This window comes from Aphidius gifuensis, linkage group LG4 (assembly GCF_014905175.1).
Source record: "Aphidius gifuensis isolate YNYX2018 linkage group LG4, ASM1490517v1, whole genome shotgun sequence".
In the NCBI taxonomy this organism is placed as follows: Eukaryota; Metazoa; Arthropoda; class Insecta; order Hymenoptera; family Braconidae; genus Aphidius; species Aphidius gifuensis.
Genome location: NC_057791.1, coordinates 5,372,046 through 5,395,118, shown reverse-complemented (window position 1 = coordinate 5,395,118; position 23,073 = coordinate 5,372,046). Strand labels below are relative to the sequence as shown.

Genomic DNA, 23,073 nt, shown 5'->3' with positions numbered 1-23,073 from the left:
TCAAGGTCAATATATTTTTTCAAATATTCTTCTAATTATTATTTAATTATTCAATTCCAAGATTTTGTCTGATAATATAAAATAAAATTAAATTTTGAAAACATAGTCGTCTTAAAAACAGAATTTTTTAATTACCAAAAATCTTGAAAGGAGAGTAATAATCAAATATATAGGCAGTTAATTTATTAAAAAATCATTAAAAAATATAAAAATAACCCAATCACCAAAAATTGATGCAAGATAGATTTAATATTCCACGAACTCAAACGTTTCTTATTTTAAAAAGTCTTTAATTTTTCAATCCAAAAAAAACTTCTATCCCTAATTGCCAATCGATTTAAACCCTTTTTATTTCATAGATTTTAAGTGTATATTTTTACAAAATATAAACAATAAATTAGTTGATAAAATTGTTGATTACAAAAGGAAATGTATTTATGAAGATTGATTAATGATTATTGAATCTCAGTTTTCCATTAACAAAAAAAAAAATTTGATAATAGGTTTTTTTATTTGATTAATTTGGACAAAGGCATTTCTGTGAAATTTTTCTTCCATATGTAATTTGAAAAAAACAAAATATATATTTTGACCTCGATGTAAATTACAGGAAGTTTATTTTTCTGTTTTGAAAGGAATTTTATCTTAGCTCATAAAACAAAAAATATATCAATATGATTGGTTCATATGATTTATAATTTTATTGCCAACATTTTCCAGGAAGCAAAAAAAATAAAAAAAATAATTATATTTTCCTGGTTGATAAAAGAATTCATGTGTTATCAATATATATTTTATGACTTACTCTTCGGGTATATAAGCAACTCGATTTGTTGTTGACAAGCATACAGTTATTCAATTTGAATATATTAAAACAATTATCAGTGTGAATTTTTACTTCAACAAAAATGGCAAAGATTTTCTATTTGGCCTGGGTTTTTTTTCTAATCATATTTTGCTTGACTCCAAGTGAAGCAGGTAAACCCAAGATAATATCTGATAATTGTATTGGTCAAAAACAAGAGGTAATTATGATTAATTATCCATTTAATATTTATAAGCTATTATTAATCAATAGAAAATAATATTTTTTATATAAAACTTTGTTATAATTTTTGTTAATTTTTTTTTTTTGTTTTGTATAGTGTGATCCAAAAGTCACCCCAAACCCTTGTTGCAAATGGTCTCTATATTTCTGTCTTCCAAAGAGATACGATACAACGAAATACGTTTGTCGATATAAAGACTGATGACCAATACACATGATTATTATTAATGACGAATTTTTATTTGTAAAAACATAAAAAAATAAAAATTATATTCTGTACAGTATATAATTATATCGTTATTAAACTTACACCATGCAAATAACAATTATATGAATGTATTTGAAAATTAAAAAATATAAAAACATTTTAAAAATATCACTATATGCATTTATTTTTCTTATATCTATATAAATCATTAAATATTTATTCATTTTACAATTTGTAATATTTTAAGTCACTCATTAAAACCTATTAAGAAAAAAAAATACACTTGATTATGGTGATGGCTGATTGACAAACTTTGTTGTTCAACAAACTTTCGATCGATGTAATCAAAACTTAACAGAAAATATGATGTTTATATTTTCAAAAAATAATAACCTTTAATAATGCTAAATGTACTTTGAGTTTCATTTATAAATACAAAATTGCTCTATAAAAATAAATAAAATTAATTAAATATAAAATAGAGTATTGATTATTTTTATAGTAAAATGGATAAATAGTACTGTTAATAAATATTGATTAAACTAATATGTGGCTTTGTATGCATTATTAAAAATTCATCGATAGAGAAGCCAGTAAATTATATACCCAATTATGTACTTAATTTAAATTTAACTGGTAGCCGAGCCAAAGTGAATACTTAAACTGATAAATTTTAATTATCAAAAAAATTCAGTACATTAATTTGACCCGGATTTTATACGTATCTAACGAAATGTATACATACCGTTAATTAAAATTACGTAAAATAATGTATCACAGATTTCAGCTACTGATAGCTATTTTTAAAAGGCGTATCTCCATTAAATTACGTTATGTTATTTTACCTTTAATTACTTTTTATTACAAAGTTAAAAAAGGATATTAAAAGTAGTATGTCAATGAATCTATTGATTTAAGTTAACTTCAATTGAAAAAAAAATATAAATTCTAAAGATGCTGCACCCCTATGATATTTAAAAGGGCGATAAATATTTTTCGAAAACAATAGATAGCAAAAACCTGACTCATGAAATTTAGAAAAAATACCATTGATTTGTGTGAAGAAAAAAAGATCTGGTTTTATTTATATTTCTCCATGAAATTGCTAAATATTATTATAAAAGTTTTTTTTGATGAAACAAACGTGAATTAAAGACGGGGAAGTCATTGGAAATTTATTTATTTGACAGAAATTCATATATATTTGTTTAATTTTATTGATTGAAAGAGATATGAATAAAGATTGAGCGACTTGGATCTGCAATCATAAAAAATCGACAAGTCTTGGAAAGTCTTGGAACTTGGACGTATAAAGACTGTTCCAAGACAAAGCGGAATTAAAAAATTTAAAAATTTCAACTCGGGTTGAGCGGCCATGGTTTTTCATCTTTCATGATTTTTCTTTGGTTTTTTTCGATCAAAAAAGAATGGGAAAAATTGGGAGATTTTATGGCCGGAGTAGTTTGACCATAATTCTTTGGTCTTAATAATTGAATGAAATTCAAACAAGATTTTTGAAGTAGCTATACTTATATTATAGATTGTTCTTATATCTTTCAGCCAACGAAACGACGTTATAAAATTTTATAACCTTCGTTTTTAGTATCAAAAACTTGTTTTTAATCAATAATATTTTGGCACAGACATATAAAATGATCAATATTCATTTATATATAATTTTTCATAAATATCAAATTTCATATAAGAATATAGTTAGAATATCGAATATTTGAAGGGCATTGAATATTAGAAAATTTGATAATCTTAATGAAAGACTATTTCGAAATCATGAATTAGAAGAAAAAAAAAAGAAATAGAATATTTATTTAAAATGTGAAAATACGAGTATAGTTATCTTGAATGTGATATTATTGAATTTCAAAAAATAATATAAACCAAATATATAATATTGGAGGTTTAAATTAAATTAGAAAGAGCCTTATACTGGTAAATGGATGAATTAATATAAAATAAACGAATATCTTTCGGTTGATAACAGAGGTATTTAAAATTGGGAATTATTCTAGGGACCTTGATTGAAATCAATCAAAATAGTGAGTTTGGTTTCGAGAGACGTTGGTAAAGTTCTTATCCATGTCCAACGAGTCGTCCAGTTGTAGTATCAACCTCAAGTTATTAAGATCCAGAACCTTTATCTGTTATCGAATCACCATTCAATCATCTCCAAGTCCCCCTGAGTTAAATCATATTCATTACTTATTTATTCTATTTAATGATAAATATTTGTATATTCTTCAAAATGAGTCATACCAACGATTAGAGATATAGAATCGTTTATTCCATATTGCACCAGCTGCAATGGTTGAAGAAAAAGCTTGCATTGTTCTTGCTTGGAGTGAACGAGCAGCATCACCACGTTGATTCGGTGATAGAACACAAAAATTGACCATTGATGAACTTGAGATCTAAATCAACAAAAACAATCAAATGTCGACAAATGATGATCATCATTAAGCAATTTTTTTTTTTTTTTTGTCAATTTATTTTCAGTTATTTATGTTTTTTTAAAAAATTCTGCATTCGTTTTTTAACATCATTTTTATTCATTTCGATAATATTTAAAATATATTCATTAAAAAGAAGTCTTCGATATAGCAATTATAATTTTTCATTTAAAAGTTACTCAATAATATGTCAATGACAACAGACAGACACATTATAATGCAATATTTTATGAAAATTAATTCTCAAAGTAAATATTATTATAAAAATAATGACGATTAAATTTAAAAAAAAATAAAATAAATAAGTCATATTTCATATCAATTGAAAAATATTGTCACTTGATCAGCTGATCAAGTGTCAAGGACATAATAAAAATTTTTTCAATTAAAAACAAGTGCCAATATAGGCGTAAAGTAATCTAATCATAGACAAGGTAAATAATTTGCGTGTAGAATAAATTATACTATAGTTTAAAATGTTGTATTGTGGGTTAAAATGTCGCGTCTACGTCGACGCTTTAGACGCGGCGCCAGTGTACAATCCGTCGACGTATAAGGGGTCAGGGCGGCGGGGGAAATTCAACTTTAGTATTGCGCGAACCGCGATTGAGTCAAGTTCATATAAAAATAATTTTTTTTTCTTCTTTATTCTAAACAATAATATTATTAGTGTTTCATCATTTCATGTGTAATATAAAGATAAGAAAAGATTTTTTTTTTTAAATAGTAAACGTGTACGTCAAGTAATGTTGTAAAAAAAAAAAAATATTTTAAGAGTGATAAGATAAACTAGTGATATTGAAAAAAAAAAAAATAACATTGAAATCAAACGTTGAAAATAGAGAAAAAAAAATGAGCGCACGTGAAGTGACACTTGTCGATGGATCTCCCTGGGGCTTTCGCATGCACGGCGGTCATGACCTGCATCAACCCCTTCGGATCTCGAGGGTAAGCTAAATTTTTTTTCTCATCTCATAAAAAAAAAAAAACAAGAAAATTTCATCTATTATTGACACAAATAAAACTTTTAAAATAAATAAAAAAAAATAAAAATTCAAATAAATTTTATTATAATATTTATTTCATTGTAAATTTAAAAAATATTTTACAACTGACAGATGAATATTTTGATAAAAATTTACAAGCAAAATTTGAGTAATAAAATTGATTTATTTTCTGAAAAAAAAATCTAATAAAATTGTGTATTTATTTGAAGAAATATAAACACGTGTATTGAATTTTTGTGTGTTTAAAATATTTTAACAATTTAAATAGTTAACAATATATAAACCAATGAATAAATGAGTTGTAATTAATAATAAATGAGGGCATTTTTAACTAGTTAAAATTAGGGATATAGAAGATTGAGTGTGTAAGAAGAATGGGTGGTTTTTACTATCGACAAAAACGATCTGTCAACGACATGATCGATGCGTTGCTATGTCATGAATATGAATTATACAAAAGTGCCATGAAAAGCAGTCTAAAAAGAGACAAAGAGAGAGAGTAAAAAAGACAGAAAATTGAAGCAAGTAGATATAGAGTACATACTTACAAGTTCAGTTGCCCGTATGTTGCGATATGCTAACGTACTCGTTTGTTACGATGACATTTTCAAGTCGAGATTACGCACGCTTTGGTCTAACGTCAACATACAAATGTATATTATAACTATGTATATTTATTAGTTCATTTTTTAAATTTAAATACTCAACTATTATTACAAAATAATTTAAAATAATCAATTACATAAAGATACACATTTTTTTTCTGATCATTTTAAAGCTTAGAAAAAAATATTAAATTTTTGAAAGACTAAAAATATAATTTCGTATTGAAAAATATAAATTACGTTTATTAAATTTGACTTAAAATGTCATACATATATACACAAGTGTAATAATGCAAACGATAATCATAAAAATGATGGAATATACTTTGGTAATAAAGCCTTCTAATAAAACATACAACGTCATAATTTAAGTGTATGTTTTTTTTTTTTTATTTTAAACACATATATTCTTGTGTTACATATACTCTTACCTAAACATGTATATAATTTTTATTGGCTCTGTATTTTTATTGACAAGGTCACTATAGCAACAACTTATTTACATTTCTATTACTTGCCTTTGTTTTAACTATCAAGGTTCATTATTATAATTAATAAACTCTTTAATTAGCAACTTTAGATTGACTTGTCATTTGTCCTTCTTTCTAATCATTTTAACAATGCATATATTTAACTTTTCTTGTGTCAATAAAATTTTTTGATATTATTATTTATCACTCAAGTAATTATAATTAGTATTAGTGATCTCAATGATCATTATTTTTTCTCCACACCTATTTTTTTTTATTATGATTTCATGGTCAGATTATTATCAAGTTTAACAATCATCATTCACAAACACATACACTCGTTAAAAAAAATAAAAAAATTACAAAATTATTTGTAATATATTTTTTTCCGGTTAAAAATAATTAAAGGTAATTTTTTTTTCAACTAAAAAAATATACGTTTATCATGGAATATCTCAAGTAAAGAAAAACGTGCTTTATCATAATTTTAATTTGTCTCTCTATTATGTGAATAGATGAAAATGATAATAATAATAATATACATAATTATAATCTTATCTTTAATAGAATTATACAAGCAGATAAGATATATCAAAGTGTCCTTGTGCATATTGTAGACAACACAAATGATGATGGCAAGTGGAAGTATAATAATATGATGCTCTTGTCCCAAGGGTCCGTGACTATCATGCGATTGCAATACCTTGTGTATAATATATCTGTATATTTTATATTAATTATAATAGTATGTGCAAAAGCAAAGCTAATTACACTTTGTAAAATATATATATCATATTGTGTCACTGTATAGAAATGGTAGACTTGACCATCTGCTTCAAATTAAAATTTCATTCATCGATTTTTTATTTATAAAAATTATTTATACAAATAATAATAATAATAATAGTTTAACGATGAATTAATTAATTGAAATTTTTCATCAAATAGAAATAATTAAAGTTATTATTATTTGATAATATTAATTGAAAATTTATTTATAATTTTAAATTATAAAAAAATTGAGTATATGACCGTCAATCGAGTATTAATTTAAATTATAATTATTATCATTTATTATTATTAATATTAATTATGGCTTTTTAATTTAATTATATATTTTCATGAATAGCATCAGTTGTGTATTAATATAACATCTGGTAAAATAAATATAAAAATTAGTCAAGGGAATATACTGATATGATAAATTGAGTTTAATATAAAAACTTAAATTTAATAAATTATGAGTTTATTTTGATTGTATACATGTTAAAGAATAATGTTATTATTTAGTTGATATAATATAATAAATGTAAGAAAAAAATAGTGTTATTAAAATTAAATTGATTATTGCTGTGAGGTAAAAATATGTTGACATGATTTTTACAAAGAGTAGTAGTTTTTTTTTGCCCACTCAAGTAGATGAGATTTTTCTGACATTTTTGTTTATCCATTTTTTTTCAGTTGTTTTTTATTTTTTTTAACAATTTCAATTTTCTTTTGCTTGTCTGGTTGCATGTATGCTTGTCTTATTATTTATTCGTAAAGCAGGGCAATTTACCAAGTTTATGTTTTTTATTTTTATGTTTTTTGTTGGTTCAATGGTCAGAGACCACGTTTACTCATCGTCAATTCTCACTAGTTGGTAGAAAGAGATATCAAAATTACAAAAAGAAGCTTTCACGCAATACAAGTTAAATGCTTGCCACTGTATTACTTCATGGAAACTTTAAAAAAAATGTTATATATATTGCTCTGACATAATAATACTGACTAACTGGACGTTGTTATTTCCAAACATTGATCAAATAATTTTTTTTTTTTTCTTTAAATTTTCCTCTTTTTTATCTATCTAAATTGTTAATTAATGTAATATATTTTAAAAATACTAAATACATGCTTCTATTAATATTTTAATTTCTAAAAAATCATGAAAAAATAAAAATATAAATTTTTTTATTTTAAAAATTTAATATCTTGTTAATATACACAAATGGAACAAAAGAATTTTCATTTTTTTTTATTTTTATTGACAAAAGCTATGTATATACATTTGTGAGATTAATTTTCCTTTACAATGAGTAAACAGAAAGCAATTAAAAATAAGCAAAGATATAAAAAAGGAAAGAAAAAAAAGCTAAAATTTATTTTTTTAAATTTACTTGATGTACTTGAAGTGAAAAAAAAAATTACGTTATATTTATTATTGTAAAATAATACATGAATTCAAGACTCATGTGTATGCAAGCAATTCACAATCATATTTGGCTTCAGGGCTTAAAATATAATTGGGATGTACCAAAGTTTATAAACGATTGCCGTGAAATTTCACTTGTTTGGACACCTCTATGTGTCAAATGATTATACATATCTATTTACAATAGGTAGTTTCGTGTTGAACAAAAAGAGCTAGAGAAGTCTAACATAGTATGAACAAGAGGATGTAGATATGTATATACAATGCACAAGTTTCCAAAACTATAGACGCTATTTTACCTCTATAGATTCGACCTTTATCCCTTGTTTTTGATGTACGTAAACAAATTGAAAGTTTAATTCATTGTAAACTCAAAGTGATTATTCCTAACACCAGCACTTTACAAAATAATGCACCGGTTAATAATTCAACAATAACCACAATAATAATTGTTGTGTATAAACACAATCTCAAGTAGAAAAATATGAATAAATAATATAAAAAATAAATTCAAAATATATTTAAATAATAATTAAATCAAGTATAAATTGTATTGAAAAATAATTTTTAATTATATTTTAATTTTAGTATTTTAAAATTAAAAAAATAAAATTTAACAATTTAATTCAAATTTTATTATTTTTTTAAATGTCAATTTTAAAATTTTGGACAGTTATAAAAATTATTAATAATTTTTTTAATTATACCATTACATTGTTAATAATAAATCAAATAAATTTTTAATCTAATTTTTTTAAATATATTATTTTCCATAAAAATGTATATATTGAAACAAATTTTATATAAAAAAAACTTACATAAATATTTTTCTAAATTTGATGAACAATTCGATCAATCAACTTTTATATAAACTTTTTCCATACTTTTACATGTTCACAATAACACTCAATTTACATGTATATATGTTTTTTTTTTTTCAAAGTTCATGTTGTTGTTTGTTGTTTTTTCCATTCAAGATCAAATTAAACTTTTGAAAAACAAAAAAAAAAATTAAATAAACTCACTTGAATTGAAATTTAAATCAATGAACTTTTTAAGTCGATAATAAACTAAAAATAAATACAAAAAGTTGAAAAAAATATAGCTAAATAAAATCAACAATAAAAATTGTTTAAAATTTATATAGAAATGTAATATTTTATTTTTATTAGAAAAAAATATCTACATTGTGAAAATGAATATCCTTGTTCATCATAATGACAAAATAATATCAGAATATAATTAAAAATATTCAATATATATTTTGAGCATAAGCGTTTTGGGTTCATTGAAACTGATTTGGATCAAATATCATGTGTCAGACACAATGTGCATGTAGAGTTTACTATTAAAAGTACATGTCATATTTTATATATTCTATTAAATATATACTAAAATATATACATATGCAATTCACACATATGGTATATATTTATAACAACTGGTCTCCAAACTATTTCGTTGGAGAAATCAATAAAGTCCATAGCTATTATTTTACACGAGTCGTTTACATGAGTATTCTGACCCAATTTATTTTCCAATAACATCAAATTTACTTTTTTAAAAATAAAAAACAAAATAGAATGGTTTTATGGAAATTTACGTGGACAAAATATCTACAAATCTGCAATGAATTTTATTATTAATTAGCTTGTAATTGATGGTAATTCAAATTATATAAATTAGGAGAAAATAATATTGATAAAAACAACAAACAATATATAATTAGAATATATTTGTGTTTTCATTATATTATACCATAATAATGATTATTTTTTTTTTTTTTTAATTTATATAATTAACATTGCTAAACATTGACAAGCAGTTAAAACTTATCAACTAATTTTATTATCATGAAAAATAGTTTAATTGTTATTTAATAATAATAATAATTAAAATATAAATTTTATTTTACAATTATTTTTTTTTTATATTAAAATTAATTAAAAACTTTTTATTTGAGTCCTTTAATTTAAAAAATTTAATATTTGTGCAGTTGAATTTTTATTTAATATTTCGTAGAAATGAGATAAATAATATCACAAATTTTATATTAAAAATTTTATTTATACAGGTGAAAAAAAAAATATATTACTAACTATATTTATTTTATAGATATAATACATAATTTTACCAATAAAAAAAAAATTAAATGCACAAATATTAAATTACTATATATTGTAAAATAAAAAAAACAATAATAATGACAATAGCATAAAAATATAAATATAATATTTTTGTTATTTCTCATTATACCAACAAAAAAAAAAATACAAATATTATTTTCAATATTACATTCAAATATTTGATTAAAAAAAAAAATTAATTACCGAGAATTTTACAATATTTTTAATGGAAATTTTGAAAATAATTGAATTGAAAATTTTACGTCAATTAGTGATTTTTAACAACTTACTATTTAAAAAATAAAATATATAAAATTTGATAATTATTAAAATTAAAAATATAATAAATTCATGTTATATTTAAAAAAGTAAAATATATGTAAATATATTATTACTACTTTGATAAATTATCAAATTCAATTAGCCATTCAATTTTGAAATGATGAAATGATAATTCCCCTAGCATCAAACAGTATTTATTTTGTCGGTTGAAGGTTAATGTTTAATGTTTTGTGTCTAAATAAATTGCCAATAAAAATATATATAAAAAAGGAAAGAGAAAAAAAGATAGATAAAAAGTGTAACAGTGAGTGTGATCACTGTGGTGCCAAGTAACATCATCGTGTGGCCATCAGATACATTTGATATATACTGTTCAAGTTTCCTATTTTACATTGACTATATATATATCATCAAAATCACATTCACTTGGTTAATATATATACCAAGTTCATATTGCATATCCAATGAAACCTTTCGTATATACTTGCAACATGACAAATATATACATATATATAATTTTGCTGAAAGCTTTCGAGCTTATACTTGGTGCAATGGCTCAACTGATGTGCTCAATAACTGGAAATACAAATATGTAAACGACGATAGAATATAGATAATATATATATATTATCTCAAAAGTAATATTGGTTTCACTAAGAATATTCGATTGACAACTTTGTTAAGCTCTTATAGACTATATACTTTGTTCATGTGAAATAAAATGATAGTTTATATTTTAGGTTTGTGATATTTTTTATTCAATTGTTTTATCAGTGAATCAATTGATAAAAATCAATAATAATTTAATATATTTTTTCATGTTTATTCACGTATTTTTTTGAATGTAATTTAAAAAAGAGAAAATATATTTTATGATGTCTTGATATTGAGTGATAAAGTTTTTGTATAAGATGTCGAGTTGTCGGTTACTATCGATCGATTGTAAAAAAAAAAAAAAATTGTATGTGCATTTAGAAAAAATAATAAAAAAATAAGAGAGCTTTACAATGAGTATATCTACAAGAGTTGAAGAAAATAAAATTGTTCAAGTTGACTGTTTTATTTCGTTGCCAAAAATCAATGTGTATACTTGTTATCACAACAATCTTTGTCGACTTTTAAATATATATATTCATATATGTATCGCATATAATGTGTATATGAGAATATTGCGTTAAGAAGAAAAAAGTTGCATGCAAAGTAAGCATTAAAAATGTTTGACTAATAATTTTTTTTAGTTTTGTAATCAAAATCAAATGATATTACGTGAGATTGTAATGTATTTATACTTAATTATTTACAATTAAACACCTTGATACACAGTTTAAAAAAAAAAATAAAAATGTAAATGTTAAAAATTGAATGTTAAAGTAACATTTATCTTAAATTTTAAGCATTTATTTTTATTTTATAAAAATACAAATGAAAAAAATATTTGACATTAAAAAAAATATTAAAAAATATAAAATTTTTCTTTTTTTAACAGTGTATACAATATTCTATATGAAAAATTTGATTCTTAAATTTACCATGAAAAAATAAAGATTATACTGAAGAAAAAAAAAAAAAAAATAGCAAAAAACGGTGGATAATCCTTTTTTTTTTTTTTTGTTAAATATATTAATTTTTTCTATTTTCCAAATAGCTTGTTAACATCAGTCACAAAGAATATTGTGGTTGTATTAGAGGAGTCCTATACAATGCCACCATTATCACAAGATTTTAACGATATAAATTTTTTTTTCTTTTTCATTCTTTTTACGATCGCTAATGTTATACAAAAGTAGACGAAGTAAAAATAATAAAAGAACAAAAAAAAAACAAAAATTAAATTGGGTTCTGATCCCCTTCTTTTCACCTTCATATTTTTATGGGTCATTGTACTTTTACTTATATGCATAATCTATTGTTACGTGGTGATTATAAAACATGTATTTTAAACGCACGTATAATATTGAAAATATATATATTGTTTGTCAACAAGGCTGGTGAGTTTGTTGATCATCTAACATTGTTCGTGTTATTTTAGATTAATTACTTTTTATCAAAAATTAAAAATCTGTTGTGAATAAATTTCAAATATATTGTCAAGTTTATAAACATATGATTTTACAAAGCAGATCTTTATTATTTTTATTTATTTATCATAAATATTTAATTGCAAATTTTGATCAATTTTAGCATGAAAATTTATAGTTTTTTATACTATTTATTTTTCAACAAATAATTGTTGAAATAAAGTAAAATCTTTGATAGTTTTATATCCATTATTTATGAATTTTCATATCAAAAAAAGTACTTGATTCAATTGATTTTTCTTTTTATTTTATTCTTAGTTTTACGTGGAATTTAAAAAATTGCGATCAATTGGATATAAAAGAGTAACCACCAAATCGAGTAATTTTTTCCAGATGTTTGAAAACTACTGTACATCAATAAGGTACACAAATGAAAAAAAAAAAAAAAAAACATAAATGTACCAGTGTGTCTGTATCTCTTGCGTTTTTTTTCAATTTTTTTTTTTTCAAGTTAAATTTATGATTCAGAAAAAGAAAAAGCAACGTAGAGGCGAAAAATAAAATTACTAGATTAAATTATGCTAGCTTGACAAAATTTCAACCTTAAATTATGATTATTTTTTTTTCTTATAAAATATATATCACTAGAAATAATTTCACAAGAGAACAGAATCACAGATTATCTTTATATAATATTTTGACAGTTTAAATTTATTATTTTTAAATAAATATAGAGTATTGATTTAAATTTAAAAAATATTATTCCATGGATTTACTGATAAAAAGCTCCATCATTATTATTTTTTTATTGGTTGAAGTATTTTTCAAATTTTTATTAGTTGGTAATTGCTTTAAAAAAAAAAAACAATACCAAAAAATAATATGCAGTAAAAACTGTGGTCTCTTTTATAATTATTAAAAATTGAAATTTTTTAATTTTCCATATAAAAGGGGTAAAGCGTGGAGTAAAATTGTAATGAGTTTTTGAAGCTTTTTAATTGTACACAATATATAGACGGTTCAAAATTCATCTTCAGACATTATTAAAGCTGTTTATAAGTTTTAAGTTCGTATAAATTTTTTAAGTCAAGTAGGGCATTTATATTAACCATGTTCAGTTTTTTTTTTTTTTTCTATTTTTTTGCAGTCCTTCATGTCTAAAGGCATTGTTCTTTGTTGGTGTATACATTTAAAAAAAAAAAACACAGACACATGTACACTTGCATGTAACATTAGCAGTGTTTATACATAATTATCAAAATTGAACAAAAATTTAATATGTTAATTGTATTTATTCCAAGTAGCATAGTAGTTATAATTTTTTTGTTTTTATAAAAAACTCTTGGTGTTTGTTCAAAAAGATTGAAATTATGAATTAAAAAAATTTTAATGAATTAAAATTTATGTGATTGGAGTCTTCATAATATGAATTGTCAATTTTTACAAGATTAAAAATTAAAAATTAAAATAAAAAAAATTTAAAATTAATTAAATTATACAAAATAAATCCTCTGTTCAAAAATATGTCAATTAATATTAAAAGCTTTTCGATTTTGATATTAAAAATACATTTATTTACATTATAATAAAAAATAAAAAAAATATAACATTAGCTATAATATTTATTTACTAAAATATTTCCAATCAATATCATGATTTTTGAGCTGACAAGTTTCAGCTTTCAAAAAAACATTTCATCATTATTTAATATTAAAAAATAAAGTTCGTTAATTGGTTATTGAAATTAATTAAAATATAATTAACACAAGAGCTTATTTGTTGTTGAATAATCCTGTAGTCTCTATCAATGAATTGAGAGAGGTTGGGTTTCCGATTATCTCAAATCATTCAACAATCAATCACACCCATCCGCCGGAGACAGCTTTTTCTATTCATTTTTTAAATTTTTACATATTTTTTTTCCATCATTCAGCCATGTTATGTATTGTCTATAAAAGGTATTATATTTTTTTTATCCAACAACATGATATATACAAAAATGATGAGAGTAACATCAGCGAATCGTTGACCAGTGCGTTTGCAACTAACGACTACTACATACCTTTGACCTCAATTAAAATCGATCGTTAAATACATATATAACTGGACATTTGCCACATGTGTGTGCATATGTTCAGTTTGCTTTAAAACTGTCATTGACTATCATACCATCAATTTCTCGATACCAACACCTATCATCACTTTTATCGCCAAAAATTTATGATGAATAAATTTTTTAATAATTAATATCAGCATGTTCTATCTCTATGCAATTAATCAAAAATTTATATTAATTATCTGATAAATACAGAAAAAATCTTTTAATAATTTTTATACTAATATTGTATATGGGTAAAAGTAAATATACAATGATAAATTAGATAAATTAAAAAACCACAAAATTAGTGTATCCACAAGTTTGTGTGGATGGGTCCTTGAGTATTTAATGCTACCACCAGAGACAAGGATTTAAACGTTGAAACTGTATGATAACACTATATGATTATGCCCAAGTTGAAGCTCATTAAAGGCAACATGAGGATAGGGCTTTGTTATGTCGTCACGAACTTGCATAACGGTTTAAACTTGGCTATTATCAACGACCTACATTTTACATATACAAATATCAATGACTCGTGATATAAAATTATTATAAATATTTTCTTTTCTTGTTTTTTAAAAATAATATATTTTTATTTTTTATACCAATCATCAAATAACATTCAAATGTTTTTTGTGTCATTTTAATTTTGTCAATTTTTTTTTTTTTAAATTTTTTATAATTTTAATTAATTAATTAATTATAAAATAATATAATAAAATTTATAAACACATAAATATTTTTTAGATAAAATAAAATAAAATATTTTTAATTATTTTTCATTTTTTTCTACAATTTTTTGTGTAATATAAAAGTTTAAATAAAAAAAAAAAAAAAAATCTTAATTACCTTGTCATTCAATTGGTCTTGAGGGTTATAAATTAAAATAATTATAAAAAATAATTTATGCTATATAAATTTTACTTTATTATTTTTCCTAAAAAATGTATTTTTTTTTATTTTTTTATTTTAAATTTTTGGACGTTAATGTTAGCTATGATTTGATGGAGTTTGTTCGACTTCACCAATTGAAGATTCAATTGATTCATCAGATGGTGCTTCTGGTGCCTTGTAAGCTGGTTCAGGATTACTATCAGTTTGTTCAAATGACGGCATTGGTCCAGTAAATCTTGCTCTTTTTGATCTACGTCCAGATTTTCTGCTTCTACGTCTACGACGACTTGATCTTTTACTACGGCTACGACCTCTGCGTTTTCTTCCTTTGCTCATACTTCTTCTTGATTTATTTACAATAACATCACTTGGTTCCATATCACCAAGCATTGATGAACAACTAACACCATGATTTCTTTCAACTACAGCATCATTTCTATCAGTTAAAAAAAAACGTCCTCTTTTTCTATCAACAATTCCAAATTCAACACCACGTTTTAATGCTGCAACAACCTGATAATAAATTTAAATTATTAATTATTCTATTAATTAAATTTTAATTTATCAAAAAAATATATAATTACCTCGCGTCTTGGTGCTGGATTATCATAAAGATCAGATATAAATCCAACGATGTTACCAACAGTACAACCATTTTCATCGTTTAAATTTCTCATCGCCGAAACAACCAGATTGACGTTTCGTGCAGGACGCGATGGTTTTTTTCCATTTCGTGAATTTATTGCTACCATGTTGATGTACAAATTTTCTTTATATTTTTTATATTTATATTATACTATTTTTTAATTTATCAAAATATAAAAATAAATATTTATTTTTTTTTTTAAAAAAAAGTGTAAATATTATAAAGCTTTATGAAGCTTATTATTTTTTTATTTTTTTAACTTTTTAATTTTGTTAATCTTAGAAGTATCTAATGTACATTGATCTATGCTAGCCAGAATTTCATCAACTAATGTTGTTTATAATAAAACAAAATTTCCATAGATACCGATAAAAACAATAAAATAAATAAAAACAAAAAAAAAAAGAGTTAAAAGTTTTAAAAAATCATCAACTTCATGTGATACAAAAAAATGAATAGATTCTTTTTTTTTTTTTATAGTTGCTGTAGTAACCAAAAGGCGTAAGTCAAATTGTTGATTGTATTTTTTTTTTAAAAAACACTTTTCGACTAAATAAGCTATTTTTTTTTTTTATAAATTAAAAATTAAAAAAAGTATAATAAAAAAATAGTATGTAAATTATTTTAGTAAATTTAGTATGGGATATATATTCGCATTAGGGAGACAATTCTCAACCAAGTTAATAACAGCAAGAGCATATAACGATATGACTAAATTCTAATCAAATACCCACTTGGACTAGAATGTTTCTCTCGTGAATTTGGCTATATATATCTGTATAACCAAATTAACAGTCCAGTTTTGAACGTGATCGAGAAACAATAGGGCACAAGATAATACGAAACTACAGCATTATACATGAACTGTATATATGTATAGTCATACACCCGAGGCACGTGCGGTTTCGATTACTTCAATTATTAACTATTGTTAGAAATTATTATCCAATGGTATTTATTGTGTGCTATTTTATTATTTCAAGATAGACGATTTATTTAATTTATCATAATTTTTTTATATATGCATATCATTATTTATACAATCACTTAACAAATTTTCAATAATTACATATCAGGTTTTAAAAAATAATGTTAAATTTAATTTTAATTTCATTTTTAAATGTCAAATTAGGTTAACGCTATTATTAGATATTATAATTCAACATTTAGCTTGAATATTGAAATTTAATACTTGAAAAATCTTGCAATAATTAATTGGGGAACAAAAATTTAGAAAGCTTTTCATTTAACATTTAAAAAAACGTCATTGAAGTGCAAATATAATTGAAAAAAAAAATATAAATTATTGAGTTTAAAATTTTAGACAAGTGTTAATATATTTTCTTTATATTTTCAATTTTTTTTTTAACATTGTAACATTGTAAATAAAATATGATCAACATATTATATTTAAAATTAAATTTAATATATATATACAAAGATAATAAATAATATTTGACGTTAAAAATATGAATGATAAAGATGAATATGCAACATGTGTACAAGAAAAAGTAAAATAGAAATAATTTTTTTATTTTTTGTATTTTCTAATGCAAAAAACATAAAGTTTGTCATGAAAAGCAGCCTCATCTATCACTCAACCAGTCACTCTGTCATCCAGGTATACCCACTGAAGTAAAAAAGTAAATGAAAAATAAACAAAAAAAAAAAACTACTTGTTTGCGTCTCGAATAGCTGTGTCAAAGTGTAACTTGCCATTTTCCTAAGTAATCGAAAACCATACTGCAACAGCGTTTTAAAAGATAAAACTAAAAAAACAAACATCAAAGTTAGTTGTCCTATTAATTATCTAAATTAATTTCGATAATTAAAAATAAAAAGATATTACATCTAAAAAAAAGCCATTTCAATAGTTCCTTTTCTTTTTTACAAGCCAATTTTGTTAAGTGATAATTTCCGTCTCATAGCCGCAAGTGATACTGCACAAAAGTAAATTCCATCAAAATTTATCCAATATCATTGTTCAAATATTTGTGTTGATGAATTTTATATAAGTATTTCAATGTTGAATAAAAAGTGATTCACCCAAAGTTTAAAAAAAAATGATACATTCGTTTTCAAAAAAAAAAAAAACAATAGTTATTTGTCAAAAAAAGCTTAAACTTTTTCCATCTCTGAATTGTTGGAACTTTAATCGAAATATGTATTTTAAAAAAAAAGGAGTTAATTTTGATGATAAAAAAAAAAAAAATAGAATCTCTTGAATAATACGTAGTTTGCATATTTATCATGTGAATTTATGCATAGAAAAATATAAAAATAACGAATTGACATTGATTAAAATTAAAAATAAATAAAAATTTAGTGAAAGATTAAAAATCAAATTTTGGAAGTCAATCAAAGTGAGTGTGTCGTTTCTGTCAACCGAACGATTGTGATGGAATATATCACGCAAATATTCGGTCTCATATAACTGATATCCATATGTATATCTGACGTGGATAAAATAAAAAAATAAATATAAAAATGAGTATATCTTTCGATTTTTAAAAACCACACGTCATACTCAATATTCTACAGGACATGATATTGGAACAATGAATGCGCGTGATCACTGAACGAATCAATCCGTTCAGTTTTATACATACGTTTTTATATATTCATTATTTTTTTTTATAAATGTAAAAGCAATAATATATATATACAAGTTTATATATATATTTTTGTATAAAGTGATTGTCGTTGTACACGTACCAGCACTTCACCAGGACATAAATCCGGGTTAAATCCCAATAGTAAAAATAGCGTCCCGCGTCGACAATTAAATTCGTGGTTGATTGCAACAGAAAAATCATTTTTTATTGTAAATAAATATAAATTTTTTCAAATATTTTAACAAAAACTTTATAAAAATACTGATGAAATATATAAAAATATTTGCAGAAAAAGTTTTTTGGAATTTTTATCTTTTTTTATTTTTGTTACAGAGATAACATAAAAAGATATATATTTTTTTCAATGTAGAAATATATTGTTGAAAAAAAAACTTGAAAAAGATAGATAAATATTATTTTGATTTAACTGACTGTTTTCAGTTGAATTGTTTACAATTGTTGGAGCTTTTTATACAGAAATTATTTATTTATGAATAAAAGAGTAAAGAAAAATTTCTTTTTACACTTTAATTTTAATGAAAAATTAAATAACTTTGTGTACTTTTTTAGTATAATTATTTGTATATGTAAAAATGCAACTGCGCTTTATTCAAAAAATTTTAAATATGACTTATTAAAGAGTTTTAATTTGCAGTAAAGTTTAATGCTACTGTTTTGATTCTTTTTTTTAAATTATTTAAAGAAATTTACTATTTTTTTTTTTATTTAATTATTAATAAATAAAATAAAATACAATTACTAAATTTCAAATTTATACTTTTTCCAATAATATTTTTATTAATGAATTGACGTAAAGAAGTTCATAAAAAAAAATCTAATTAATTAAATTTACCTGATAGTTTTTGTTGTAAGTAAAATGCAGGTTTTTTTTATTTCATTATTTCTTTTTTTTTCTATTCGACATTGAATATGTTACATAATTTATTTGAATAAAACATTTGTATAAATTTTATTCTGTATTCAGTTGATATGGTTTTAAGGTTTTTTTGTCCTAGAAATAACGAAAATAGAATAAATAAATAAAAGCAAAAGACACAATGACGAGAAATAAAAAAAAATAGATAGGCCCAAGTGTGTTGAAACAATTTCATTTCAGTTTAGGATGTTGAATAAAACTAATTGGGTTTCTTGGTCACCATTAGAATTGAGATGAGGTGAAGGGTGAGTCTGATTGTAAAATTTCTAAGTGAAGTAACACCTAAAACTGTTTTGGCAATGTTCCAACTTGAAAGAGTGTGTACATAAAATTTTTTTTTTGTATAAAAACGAAAGAAAATATACTTATCTATAAAAAAATATTGATTATTGGTCAAAATAAATTTCACAAAAAAAATAAGAAAGTAAAACAAAAATTTAATCCTTTCTTTTGATTTTAATTTTATAAATTTTTAATAATCATATATCATCATTAATTAATTGCCACAGAATATAATAAAATATGACTTTTCATTTTTTTAAATAAAAATTTAATTCTCAATGTAAAATTAATATCCTTCGTTAAATATTTTTTTTTCTTTTTTTCAAAGTGAACTTGTATAATGTGTCAAAGTAGCCAGACATCAAGACACGATATTTAAGAGCAGATGCTCATCGCATGAAAAACATGAAAAATTGTATGATAAAACGAAAAAAAAAAATTGTTAAAAGAAAAAAATTTGCACTAAAAAAAATTCTTTTTAACTCGCTTGAAATTTAAGCCAAGAGCTCTCATATTAACATTTGAAAAAGAAAAAAAAAATTTTAACCACTGAAAGACTTGTGTTTTTTCGAACTTCTAGAATTTATTAGTACTATTATTATTATAAATAATAATAATAATAATAGAAATAATAATTTATGCATTGATTATACTTCTTTATGCACTGATAATTTTTTGTGTGCATGTGTGCACTAAATATATATTAAAAAAAAGAAAATAACAATATTTACATGAATAAATAAATAATCATTAAAATCAGTATATGGATTAAAAAATCATTATTAATTATTATATCGATGGCTTACTTGCTGAATAAATTATAATTAAATTGGATGTTAAGGAAATTATTTTTTCGACCATGTTCATTGTTCATCTTTATTTTGACCATGACCATCAAACAATTAACTAAACCCCTCATTGAATTTTTTTTCAATTAAAAATCCAACAGTCTCTCTAATTTCTTCAGGCATTCTTTAAATTTTATATTAAATTATCGTGATAATAATTATGTATTAGATCATTGACTAACAAAAAAAAAAAAGTGACGAACAGAATGAGCTACTACTAAATTGTCTTCAGAATACTCTAACCATCTTTCCCAACTTTTTTATTTTGTTGTAAGTCATAATTTTATCACTGAATGATTATAATGATGATGATGATGATGGTGTGAGATGATTTGAAGCCCGCAGACTGTATGCTCATCAAGCAAGTCAATGAATCATGGAAGGCTTTCCCCTCTTTAAGTATTAGCTTCCTTTTTAAATCTCCCTCCTCCCTTTTTCTCTCGCTATCTCTTTTTTTCTCTTTATTATTCACATGTATATATCATGCATATTGTCAATATACAAACTTAGTGTGTAATGACCAGCATATGTACACATGGTACTACACAATAAATCCTGCTTCTCAATAGGCCATTTACATTTACTAGCCAAAGACATACAGACTTTAATCCAGGAGAGCAACTCTCTTCCCTTGTACCATGCGCACCTTTTTTTAATCCTTTTTTTTTTTTTTTACTTTTGCTTTAGTCCCTAGAGTCCAGTTCATTTGGTCAGAAAAAAAAAATTAAAAAAAAAAAACCAGATATACTATTCATAATTTTTCAAATGAAAAATATCTTGAAAAAATTCATGATAAGTTTTATCATAGCTATTTGTTAAAAAAATAAAAATAAAAAAACCACTAAAATAATTTTAGATAATAATTCTGTCTGTGTTTTTATTATCATTTTTTTTTTTTTTTTTTTAATTTAACATTTGTTGACTAAAAAAACATTTTTCTATTTAAATATTATTGAGTAGTATATTTTAAAAATATACAATAGATTATTTGTCTAATCTTAAGATAATAATAAAAATAAAAAAAAAATTATTTAGTAGTGTTGAATCATCAACAAAAATGTCTTTTTTATTTTTTTTTTTGATTTACATGTTTTTTTTTTTTTCATGGCCCTTTGTGACCATGGAATTTTCTAGCTGATTCATACGTGCCCACCCAAGTGATTTATCATCAAGGCAAAATAATCAAAAAAAAAAAATTTTTTTATCATTTCATATCGTTGTTATAACGTTAATGGAATTTTTTTTTTTTTTGATGAGTCTCTTCAGTGTTTTTACGGCCCTGGATATCATAAGCAATTCAACATATATGCTGAGTTTAAGGCACGGATAGTTTCTTTGGTTTAGTAGTAGCTATCGTTCTTGCAGCTCTGTTATACCGCGCTTCGAAAAAAAAATACTATATACTTTTCAAATAGTATACAAAGTATCCATTATCAACGTAAAAAAAAAACAAAAGTAAAAAAATAATAAATAAAATATTAATATGATATTTTAATTTGTTATTTTATGTATTGTTTTTTAATTTTTTTAAATTTTGTTTATTAAATATATTACAACCGAGTGTAATTTTTTTTTCGAGTTTATTTTTGTAGTGCTGCAGGTGTACTTAGTGTGTGAATGCAAATGAGTTCATTGGTATATTAGTCGATGCAATAGAAGTCGACTCATCAATTAAAAATTCGAAGGCCAAGGTAGTTTCTCAGTGAGGCCAACCAATTGATAACATAAACAAACACATCGTTTGTCTAAATATAAAATAGTCAAAGTTTAAAAAACAATATTTTATTTTTAAATTTATCAGTCGATTAGAAGTTTGTTACTGTGGCACATCGAAAATTGTTGACTATATATGTCATTAAAAATTAGAAAAAATAAAAAAAATATATTAATCTTTATTCGAAATAAATAATTTAACATTTCAATAATTTTTTTCAATTATTTTTTACTTTCTTTAATTTAAAAAAAGTGAGCTTTTTAATTAGCTGATAATTAATTAATTTGTTTGTGAATTTTTTAAGTATAAAAATTGAAAAAATAAGTTGAAAAGAAAAAAAATATTCAACGAGAGTTTTCATAAGATTGTTGAAGGATTTTTTTTTTATTATAAAGAAAAAAAAATATACATGATGGTTCACACGAGTTATGCGGAATGGGCTTGCTTACCAAGTAGGAAAAAGGTACGTTCATAAATTTATCAAAATTGCAAAAAAAAAAAAATTAATAATAAATAAACTAGCACGTGTCAATGTTGTCAACAACTGTGTATTTTTTATAATCGATTTATATTGATTAGATTAATTTTATTTCATTGAGTTTTTTAAAGATAA

At 22.8% G+C, this 23,073-nt stretch overlaps 2 protein-coding genes across 2 annotated transcripts in view; one reads left to right on the top strand and one right to left on the bottom strand.

Annotated features, from left to right (window-relative positions):
• The first annotated feature begins 4,308 nt into the window (after window positions 1-4,308).
• LOC122854799 (PDZ and LIM domain protein 1-like) overlaps window positions 4,309-23,073 on the top strand; it is a 43,622-nt gene continuing 24,857 nt past the window's right edge. Inside the window, exon 1 of the mRNA XM_044155779.1 lies at window positions 4,309-4,669. Within this exon, the coding sequence (XP_044011714.1) occupies window positions 4,574-4,669 (96 nt within the window). The 5' untranslated portion in view covers window positions 4,309-4,573. The remainder of the gene's footprint in view (window positions 4,670-23,073) is intronic.
• Window positions 15,083-16,424, bottom strand: LOC122854798. The gene is made up of 2 exons (XM_044155778.1): window positions 16,003-16,424; window positions 15,083-15,931 (listed from the first exon to the last, which is right to left on the bottom strand). The coding sequence occupies exons 1-2, from the start codon at window positions 16,168-16,170 to the stop codon at window positions 15,515-15,517; spliced, it is 585 nt and encodes a 194-aa protein (XP_044011713.1). The 5' UTR covers window positions 16,171-16,424; the 3' UTR covers window positions 15,083-15,514.